Source organism: Lepisma saccharinum, chromosome 27 (genome assembly GCF_977018435.1).
Source record: "Lepisma saccharinum chromosome 27, izLepSacc3.1, whole genome shotgun sequence".
Classification (NCBI taxonomy): domain Eukaryota; kingdom Metazoa; phylum Arthropoda; class Insecta; order Zygentoma; family Lepismatidae; genus Lepisma; species Lepisma saccharinum.
This window is the reverse complement of record NC_139255.1, coordinates 32,578,385-32,590,289: the sequence shown is the minus strand read 5'-3', so window position 1 is coordinate 32,590,289 and position 11,905 is coordinate 32,578,385. Positions and strand designations below refer to the sequence as shown.

General features: G+C 37.2%; 1 protein-coding gene across 1 annotated transcript in view; it reads right to left on the bottom strand.

Moving 5' to 3' along the window:
• Window positions 1-5,237: 5,237 nt before the first annotated feature.
• LOC145980219 (uncharacterized) overlaps window positions 5,238-11,905 on the bottom strand; it is a 73,517-nt gene continuing 66,849 nt past the window's right edge. Inside the window, exon 7 of the mRNA XM_083113240.1 lies at window positions 5,238-6,698. Within this exon, the coding sequence (XP_082969366.1) occupies window positions 5,759-6,698 (940 nt within the window). The 3' untranslated portion in view covers window positions 5,238-5,758. The remainder of the gene's footprint in view (window positions 6,699-11,905) is intronic.

The following is an 11,905-nucleotide window of genomic DNA, read 5'->3' as shown; positions in this document are numbered from 1 at the left end:
GTGCAAAGATACTGTGGAAAACAAACTAACATTCCAGGATTATATTTGTTGTCTTTCTTCACAGTCGAGGATACTTCGAGAGGATAATAGAATACAAAGCTCAAACCATGAGATTACAACGAATAAAATAAAAAAAAAGTAGCCCTGGATCCACACGACAACAAGAGGTGTATTCTCGAGTGTGGAATCCATACTTTGCCTTGGGGGCACTTTAGTTTAGAAGTTAATAATAATTGCAGTCAACACGTAGTTTAATTTTTTATATATTTTTCTCTACTATACTATTAAAATTTTTCTATCACTCTTTCATTTTTTACATCATAAATATATGATTTCTCCACAATTAAAATTGCACTGCATGTAGTATTTTCAGATAGAGTTTCATGAAATTCACATATCAATTTTATATTAGTTCGATCATTTATAACTACTAATTTTCTTTTTGACGCATTGATTAAAAACATTGGTCTGTGAATTATGAACTCATCTGGATTATAATACATGTCTATGCTACCTTCAGTTACTCATTTAAAAGCACTAAATGCTTCATATAACTTCAAATAATCTTGTTCTGCAATGTAGGAAATACTTCATTTCTGCCATTCTTCAGATACACATTTTTAACTTTACAATTATCAAACTGGCTGCTATCCTTTTCCTGATTGTCATCTCTCCCTGTCTGAAACAGCACAGCTACAAACTCTGGCATGTCATATTGCAAAGATTGGAACTGATTAGTAAGATCAAATTCAAACAATTTACCCTCCACTGACCTCTGTATGCATTGGTATGTATAAAACTGAATCGGAATTTGAGGATTTTTCAAAATGTTGGCTTTGTATTTGAGAGCATAATTCGATTCATATTCAACTATAGGTAGCTGTTCCATCTGCATTCAGTCTTGTATCTCATGATGGCATTATGAGACTCAAACCACCTTTCCACATAATTTCTTTATAATCAGAGAAAAATCCAAATAGCAATCTCATGGGGACAGTACTGTGTGACTTGTTGCTTGAATTTTTGTTCCAGCTTCGAACCCACCAACTTTATAATATGCACTCTCTGATTTGGACAGTTTCAATGTCCCCACTGTAGTGGATGTAATTCCAGGGCAATCAATCCTGTCAATCACTGTACCATGCTTTCTGACTTCAATTTGAGAAAATAAGAATGGAACAAAATTATCTATAAGTTTTATATTAGCCCCAGGGAGGGAATATTCTTCTCCATTACTTTGTTTTACAATATCAAATTTTATATACAGATCAGATCTATGTGGATGAATGAACCCGTCCCCCACCGTGATGTCATACTGTATCTCTTTGTTGGGCTGATTCAAATGTTCTTCTGTTTGGAGGGAAGGACTGTAATTCATAACTCTCGATATTTTCCTTGGCTATATATTTTGTATTTGTAAAATCTATTAATGTAGTATTGCATTATAATGTAAGTATTGACATGTCCTATATTACCATGTACTGTAATTTGTACACACCGGTAGTCCTTGGACGCAAATAAACTAAACTAAACTAAACTAAAGCATGGGCAAGAATAGCAAAATTGATGTTGACTTTTAAAGAAAGAAGGGAATCCGTGTAAAATGTTTATCTCTTTCCAAATCTGGACAGAAGATTGACATTACGATGTAAGTGGAAAACATACATTAACAATAGAAATGGAAATTTATTGTTAAATAACTGGAAATAAACAGTAAACACAAGGCCAACTTTGCATATCATATGCAGCATGGAACTTTCCTATAATGTGTACAGTAGTTTGACCCTATTTTATTTGCTAGAATGTGGGAATGGTATTAGAAACTCTTTAGAAACTAAATATTTAAGTGATGGAATATCTAATACACTGGCTTTACAGTTTTAAAAGTAAGATGTAAGAGTAGTTCTGGATGCGATATACCAGCATTGGCGAGTATTACAGAGTGTAAAATGTATCTTGAACATTATATTTCTGTACAGCATCTTCATTTTAGGAGTCTATGACATAATTTGCCAAGATTTTATTCAACAGACAATACATTGTAATTACTATGTGCTTATGAGCATATATTTCTTTTGTGTGCATGTATATGTACAAGGCTAAAATAATGCCTTGCACGAAATTAATTAACTTAAAATAAATATTTCCAAACAAGTGGCATTTTTTATGTTGGTGGCTATATACTCCCTGAGAGAAAGTGGATAATTTTGCATGGTTTAGGAATTGGTTTTACATTTCCATTGTTTTTTCTCTTGCGCAGATATGTTACAGTGAAGGAATGAGTGTTGTGTTCTACTGTTTTTGTTAGGTTAGGCCTGTTAAGTTTTATGCTCTTAGAGGTTATACAAATTGTTTTTTTGGTGTTGTTTCGCCCTTGTACTTAATACAAGTAACATTAAAGCTTAGCGTGTGGTGCCTCATGCACACAATTTTTCTCAGCGTGGAAGTTGCTTTTTGTGTAAACATGTTTTAAATTAGTCTGCCTCCATGTCATGGTTATAGCTTTCCACCTTGCCGATTTATTTTGCACATAATTAAAAATCAGAATGATATAATGATTGGATATTTATTTGATGATTCACCACATGTGAAAAGTAGGGAATGCTCCGTGAAATGCTGGTATGCAGCTCAAAAACTTTAATGCATATTTTTAACAAACTTACTTGTAATAACATACTCCTTTACCTATGAAAAATAACTTTGAATACACTAGCGAATACAATTTGAGCAAATGAAGTGATTACGGGATGAATAGGCTACAGAAAATTTTACTTTTTTAAATTTGGACGTTCATTCTCTAATGTTTCTTCCGAGTAACATCGGCCAACTGATGTCATGGTTTACAGGGTTGCCAAATTGAAGCCTCTGGCCTCCCTCGGATTAAAGATGTCTGTGGCAGAACCCCATATCCTGTGGCTCCTACTTCACCTGGAGGAGAGGGGTAGAGTAGAGCAGGCTTCACCATGGGCTGAGCTGAACAGATGGAGAGGAAGATGTGCGAAGGTTCTTTTGTTTGTGGTCGTGCTATAGGATCTCAATACACACAGAAAGCTGGTCTTATTCCTCAGAAATATTACTAATGGTGAGACATATATTTGTGACCATTTATTTTATGATGTTTAAATCATCAATATGAAAATAGGCGTTGTTAAACATGGCTGTTTCATGCTTCAGACACAGGTTACTTTCTCGTCCACCACCCCATGGTTGGACGTAGAAGAAACATTCTACCAGGACTACATTGGAAGTGACCACAATGATGTAGTCTGTGGTCTAATTGCCATGTTGGAGACATGGTTTTGACTCCCAGGGTCGGATTTTTGTTCCGAAAATGTCCCTGCATATAGAGGCATTGGATCTTGTACAGCCTCTAAACATTTGGTACCTGGAGAGTGGGAGGAGGGAGTGACATTGGATGGCTTGTGGTACTGATCACTATGTCTAAGATTAAGACTATGTGGAGACCCTATCTCCACAGCCACTATGGAATGGTGAAATGCACAACAGGGACCTTTTTGAAACACATTCAAAAGTGATAAGTGGCTCTTGGTAAAGAGCTCCTATTTTAACTTTCTCAGGACAACACACACAACCTTACATGACTAGTCACTCTACACTTGTAAGGAATGTCCATGTTTCTTCCTAGGAAAACTGATTTTCCACCTCGCTGTAGATCCCCTCCCTTTCCAGGTGTCAACTGGTCGTTTCTTTCCTCCCCTTTTTGATTGATTGATTTATTAGCATCCATTCAACTTTACAAAAGTTTGGAATTGTCACATTGTACATGTACATTTAGAATATATCTATAAAATTATAGGCATAATATAATATAAAATACAATGGATAGTATGAGATACAAGATATCGTATAAATAAAAGAGAATAAATGCATGCTCAATGTTATTTTCTTGAGACAAATTGGCTAATATTATTGGCTATATTAACAATATAAATGGTCAGTGCGATTCCAATGAATCCAAAAATTATAATTCAATTCAACTGAACGATACATTTATTTAATTTAAGGTGCGGAGTTTACATTTGCCATTTCACATACTCAGACTAGAAATACATCTACAAACACAAGTCACAAAATAATGTTATGGGATATAATAATCTATGAAAAATTTACGTAATCAACTTCAAGATATTTTATCTTGCAATAATCTTCCGTCTGTCAGTTAGACTGTTCTGCAAAGGGCACTAACAAAGCAAACGGAATATTGAGAATTCTGTTTTTTTTTTACACACAGCTTTCTTTTCCGTCCCTGATAAAAACAAAACCTAAACTGTTAAAAACTTGTCTCAGGTCATTAATAAATATGTATAAATTCAATGGAAGTGGTATTTTAATAAGTTGAAATTTTCATGTCTAAGGAGAAAAATTCAAGCAGAACTCACGCATAATTCCTGGAGGCAATAATTCACGCATAATTCCTGGAATTCCCAGTGAGTAGCCACCCTGTAATAGAGTGAGATTTCTTTGTATGATCTAAAACCCAATCGCTCAAATATACAACTTCAAATTCTATTTTTGTTGTATGTCGAAAGGAAGGGAGGGTCAAAGAAATCCTTGCGCCAATCGGCTTGGTCCAGTCGCCATGGGGAGGTGAAATTCTTGAGGTGTTCTGCTTTGTAAAAACTTATGCCTGAGAGCAAAATAGATGGCAAAGGCACCCCCAATAAGGCTAAGTTGTGGCAAAACCTGACGGTTGCCAAAGGGAAGCAAGTAAATAGGTCTTCGATCCTCTCTCTCCCTGAACTGCAAGTGAAGGGTGCATGTTGACAGCAGGCGTCATTTACGACAGCAAAAATCAAATGTGTCGCAACACCACTTTGTGTACCCGGAAACTCTGAGATCTTCAGATGAAAAGTCTGAGTTTGTACTTTTGTCGGATGAAAGAAAATGGCATATTTTGAGCACTAGGGTTTTTTTGAAATTCAATGAACTTGTTTTTGCTGTAAGCTACTGCTCATGCACCAAATACATTTGTGTGACGTGCTGGTTACTCATGAAATATTATATTATACCCTGTACATGTCTTATCATGCTACAGTCAATCATAGGTTTCTCTTAACCATGAACAAACCTTGTATAAATACGGAGAAACTAGTACTCACTTTTATCCGCGAAGCTGTTTTTTCTTCTTTTTCGATTAATTTCAGTAGCCACTGCCACCATCCTCGTTGGAACTTGCTGTACTGTACTGTATCAGCTTCGCGGATAAAAGTGAGGACTAGTTTCTCCGTATTTATATACTACCGCGTGTCTCTTTTCCCAATTACGAAAACCTTGTATATTGCAGATAATACTATCAGAGTGCTAAGGTTAATTTTAATTATAAATATCAAAGAAAAGAAAAAATATGGAATACAACAATTTCAGTCAATGGTATGTTTTTGGCATCTAAACATAATTGTGGTGTGCAAAGTCTAAAGCAGTTGTAAATGTGAAGATTTCTTGCCATGCACATGGAATTTTAACACACAACTTAATAAAATAAATAAAATATAATGACTGAATGACAAAGTATGTGGTTTCAGTAATAACCATACATATACGATAAACTCAGTTGTAAATGTACAAATCAATTTGTTTTAATTAGAAAAACTAACATCTCTCAGTATCCGGTACAACTTGTAATTACATTTAAAGGTAAAAATTTAAAAAGTTGTCACAAATCCAGACTTACATATATGCCAATGACAAAAATAATCAAGATTACAATATAAAAATTTATACAAGGAACTGTTACCATTTACAACTGGAATGAATTTTGTACTTGAACTGTTGCTGCTTGGAAAGTTGGAGCATGATGTATGGACTTGGCTGAATGACAAAGTGATTTTTCATTCTGCTCCAATGTTTCCCTGAATGCCAGGTGCGATACCAATTCCTTGATTTTAGTCTTCACTACGTCCTCTTTGGATGAGGGAAGCCTTTTTATGTAAGACATTACTTCTTGGGAGAATCTGAGTTCATCACGAGACAGAATTAGATGGCGTGCAGAATTTTCAGCTTGGAGATCAGATACAAAATTATCATAGGCTGAACTGTTTACTTGCCTTACGCTGGGGCGGCAACGACTTGAATTCTGCAGACTGTTAGATACAGGCACTACACTTGCTGAAGGAAAAATGGTGTCAATCCTTACGATGCTAATGTTACTTTGGATCTTGGGAGCACTTGGAACAACTATAGGTTCTACCACATTCCTTTCAACACTTGAAGTTTGTGTTTCTGTCGAACTAGCAGAAACATTACCTGTTATGGGTTCGTCAACCGTAAGGGGGTCGTGATTTTCTGACTCAGGCGAATACTGAATATTGAACAGAAGCTGCTGAATTTTTGTTTTTACTGTAACTTTGTTTTCCAGAGATAAACTTTTCAGAACCCTTGCAACATTTTGACAAAATGTATCATCATCATCATCCACACTGAGGTTCTCATCCACTACATTCTGATCACACTCACTTTCCACAAACACTTGATTTAGTTCCACTACTTCCTCTTCTGCAGGAGGAATCATTTCATCCTTCACTGAACGAATTCTTACTTCCGAGATACCTGCATCTGGTTGGGTGAAGCACTCATCCAACACTGGACTTTCATCCATTGTTTCTGCATCCTCGTTCATTTCCACTTCACATTTCAGTACTAGCTCACCTGTATCTATAGCACCAGTCTCTTCTGATTCCCTGCAAGAAACATACAACATTAGAAATGGAAATAAAAAAAGAAATAAGTCACACAACCAAGATTTTGAACATTCACAACTTTGTACAAAAAGGAATAGAGACATGAAATTTACACTGGGTATTAACTTTGTCTATGTGGATGTATTATAAACATTAAACAAGAAAATCATACTGTTCATGAGCATTCAGATGTGGAAAAAGTTACTAAGGTGTAAACAAGTTTATTTTGCATTGAAGAAACTTATGCTGATCCTGATTACAAAGAAGAATCTGACACCAAGCCTGAATGTATTTCATATATAAGCATAAAATCAAAATTTATTTACTTATGTACAGTGAGTATATATTTGTCAAAGACAACGTTTCGGTGGCAACTGCCCCCTTCTTCAGGACAAAAAAATCCCTTAAAACTCATATAAAAACAGTTAAAACCCGTGTTACTATCTGATCACAATTCACATGTTGACTGGAACTGGTATGTACTCAAATGCGCGAGGTTGCGAGTAACACTGGTTGTAACTGTTTTTATATGAGTATTAAGGGATTTTAAAATGTGGGAATAGTCCTGTTTTAGTCATTTATTATCCTAACATTAAACCTGTCCACGCAAAAACCTATATCCTTTCTAAACGACGAAGCTTTGTGGATTTCCGTAAAGCTGACTTTTTGACCTGAAGATGGGGGCAGTTGCCACTGAAACGTTGTCTTTGACAAATATATACTCACTGTACGTAAGTAAATAACAAATTTTGATATTATACTTATATGTATGTACAGTAGCAGCAATTAGAGGAGTGTTGGGGGGACTGTCCCCCTACTTTTTGCTCCACCAGTGTGGTCTCTTAATACTATCCCTTATCTACCAAGAAAAAATGAACTGTCCTTGCCCCAACCCCAAAGTTTTGGCACCCAGTCAAAGGTGATATATGTAAGAAAATCCGAGCACTTAGATGAAATTCACACTAGTCACACTCAAGTTTAAAACCGTAAACTGCAATACATCAGATTAATCTTTTCACCACAAAGCATACTTTATCCTCTTGTACCTGAATATTTATGGGAATTTACCAATATACAAGCTTAGTTTCATTATCACATTTTGTGAAAATATTGATGGCCTCCCTTCACCCCTTATAGCTATCCGATCCACCCACACATTATAAAATAATTGTTTTACCAATTTTTTGGAGTTCATTTATTTCCATAACAATTCAATAGTCACGAGAAAAATAATATATATGTTTATAAACTGAATGTAATTTTGTACAATAGTTTTCTTCCTTTAAAAGAAATGCACAATTTGAATACTTGAAATGTTTTTCCAACATATAGAATTGGAGTTCATTAACATGTGAAAGTTTCAAAAGAACACATTACTCAAAAAAACACAACTACACTATTTTATTCTTAAATGCTTTCATCTTGTCATCAAATTCTTCGATTTCCTATTCAGATCTCTTGAGGATTTTAGTTTTCTTTGTACTCAGTTCTTTCAGTTCTACCATACTTCTTCTCCTCTCTTCTAAATGAGTCTTCTGAGTTTTTGTTGTATCATGCTTCTTTTTCAGGGCTTCCTTCCAGTTTCTATTTGCATTCCTTGCTGCAGGATTAAAGATTTCGTTATAGGGACTTTTTCAACCCCTCCATAACTTACAATTGCATCATGTATACATCGTTGGGCAATAAGTGAGTCCTCATCAAGATTATCCACAAGGCATCACTTATGTACAGAGAAACGGCACTCAACAGAAGCATTTCCATGTGAAAGCATTAAAATCTTCTGGACAAACAGTATAAAGGCACTGTTGTTACAGTCTTCAAGAACTGTCATCCACATCTGATCCAGCCGATCAACAGCAATGTCAATTTTTTTCATTCTTGCAATCACACTGTCATTACTACATAAGTCAGTATAGAACCATTTTATATCATCTGCAGCAAGGCCAGAAAAATAGCACTTTTCAACTAGGACTTGTAATGCCACATTTACTTGGTCTTCACCTACTTTTCCATCCAAAACAGATGCTGTACCATATGCGAGCCTATATTTCAATGGTGATCTCATACATATCTTCTTACACAAACATTGTAATATTTTAAGACAATCTTCACGAAAATGTAACACCTGAACGTCAGATAATTTAACAGTTCTAAATGCTGCTCGGGTTGCAAATCCAATGTCAACTTCTTTTGCAGAACACACACATTCTGGATCAGTTAGATTTACTTTCAAAAGATCTTCAGAACTTACAGCTCCAAGCAGAAAAGACTTCTTTATAAACCTGGACATAACGGATTTCAGTAGCTTGAGAAAATGTTCATAAAGGAAAGGCACCATGGTGAATCAGACTGAAACCCAACAAGAAGGGTTCTTTCTATATCAGCTGCAATAGTCTGAAAGAAAGCTAGCCTGGTTGGTAACAGAGGATTGCTCACTTTTGACACAATAGTTTTAAAGCTTTCACAGCTTGGTTGTTCCTTGGTACCAGAAGCTCCGTCAGCATAGGTTTTCAGAAATGGTAAAATGTACTGTGCTTTTTCCACCACCTTTCCATTGTCTAACCACCGAATTGGAATTTTTTTTTTGGAAGATGCTGTAATTCTTGTGAAATCTGCTCTCAGAGCTGGAACATTTTTAAATAAATTGTACACTGCTCTTAAGAATACTACTACGTTCCAACCAGAACTCTGAAAAGATGCTTTGAAAGCACCATGAAGAACATGAAGTCCGCAGCTTTCTATTTCCAGCAATGTTGTACATTCTGGCTCATTAATAGCCATATTTTCCTTGAAAAAGGTGAGAAATTTCCAGGTAACTGCTGGTCCATCTATGGATATTTGCACTATGTTTTTCAAATTGATACCTTTTACACCTTCTTTAAATGCCAGTAGCAAGTCACTATTGGTGAGCCCAACTTAAGAGTTCAGTATGGGGCTTATGGGGACAGTGTTGCCGCATGGTGCGCAGTGGAAGAAGGCTCTGCTGTAGTACACGCCGCAACAAAAGTTAGTGATTAACGGAACGGGTACTGTTCAATACAAGAATACAAATCCTTTCGCCATGATTTGATGGGAAGCTGTTCTTTCATGCGGCTGTGGTACAGAGTAATGACGGTCCATGGAGGGAGATTTGCAAATAACTGTTCCCGAATATACTTGTCATACGTCTTGCTGTCCATTTCATCGTGTACGTTGGCCGTGTTTTTTCCCTTTAAGTCCACTTTTTGCACAGAAAGGCTAATCGGGACTGGACCTACAGTTTAAACTGGGATCCGAACCACTAAATGCCTCCAAAGGGTATCAAACCAGGACGTTACCACTGTGCCATCGGGGAGGCCTGTTTCACATTTATCGGCACACTGTCTTCTTTGAGACAAAACCGTGTTCATTACCGGCATGCACCAAAGCAAATCTCTCCCCCCGACCTGTAAGTGCTCGCAAACAACTCGTAAGGCCGCACAGAAAGTCTTGTTGTGACTTTATTGTTTTGTCCCTCTATTCGTTTTGCACAGCAGCAGCTCGACAGTCATAGGCGGATCTAGATTATTTTTTTCTGGGACGTGCACAGAATATGTTGTAAGCATTACGTAATATTGGAAATATAATGTGCAGATTTGCAACTTATTCGACACATCAAAGAGTGCCATTATATCAGTGTTGTGCCCAGTGTTTTCGAAGGGGGAGGGGGGTAGTACGTATACTTTTTAGTAGCTGGTCCTCATATGCCATCTTCTCCTGCTGTTGACCCTCTTCTTTTAGGAATACTTATCCAAGGAGGGTCCTCCTCCGTAGCCGAGCGGGTTAAGGCATTCACTCGTCTTGAGATCGTTCGCTGCGGGACGGCATAGGTTCAAATCCGGCTCTGGTCGGAATTTATTCGGCCTACGTATAGGGCCGGTGGCAACCCACCATCGTGAGGAAATTGGGGAGCTCCGAGTGAGTGAGCGTAATCTGGTCACGGAGACCTACTATAACGGCTGGGGATACGTCGGGCTGACCCCCCGACTATTCCAATGCTGGTGCAGATCTCCACGCTTAGAGGTGACGAACGAAAGCGTGTGAGGGAGACCGGCAGTCGGTAGGTATGCCTAGGCCCTTCATGGGCTGTTGCGCGACGGATTATTATTATTATCCAAGGAGGAGTTATGACCAGCATATACGCCCATTGGACACGTCACGTCATTCACATCAATATAATTGCAAGGGTTCGTTCTAGGTGTAATTTGTGGTCAGATGAACTAATCGGAACTGAGCCTTCAATGTATAATTCATCCTAGAATGTACCTCCACCAGGAAACTGAACCCAGGGCCCTTCGATTATAAGGGGATAGCATTAGCAGAATTTCCGTCGTCGCATTATAATCAAGTGATCCAGGGTTCGATACCTGCTGGAGGCACATAGTACTTCGTATCTCACATAAAACTGTAGGTCCAGTCCCAACTAACCTATCTGCGCATACAATTGGACTTAAAACTCAATCAATCAATTATTAGTAGAGGTGTGAAATAAAAGGAGTTCTATTGTATTTTTACTCATATGAAGGATAATTACAGAAAGGAGACTGACATTCTTTTAACTATCTAGGAAAAATGGCTCGATCATTTTTTTTATCTTTTAATATAACGCTCTCAATACTTTTCATAATACTTAGTCATCATTTTGGGAGGGGCAAGTGAACCTCCTCCCGAAAAATCCGGCAATGTATTATATACAATGTGCCTGCGAAGTTTCGCCGCACATCGCCTCGTATTAAAGTTATATTCGAAGTCGTTGGATTTTGCGTACCTCTTGACGTTTTTTCTGCTCGTTTGGTGTTGCAAGAGGACCTTTAATCGCTTCGCTATTAATTTTGTAAACAGTTTTGAACGAAATTCCAGTCGTTTCAGCATTTTCGCTTGCAGTCCAACCAGGCGCGGCTCATGCATTATTTACCCGGGGGTTCACTGAAGTGATGTGACATATATTCACTTTCCGCAAAATATACTTCCTTCGCCCAACAAAAGGATGGGGGAGGGTTTAAAAGCTTTGTCAAGAATTATTTTTATCTGGGAGTATAAGGTTTTGTTGTAGGGGTGTGCGAATAAATTTAGGGCTGAAACTACAATAAATTGTGCCTTTATGAAAAAAGTTGAGTTTTGTTGGAATATCATGGACATCCTCAAGTAGGGGCAAGTAATATATTTTTTCCCCACGAGGAGCAAAAAAC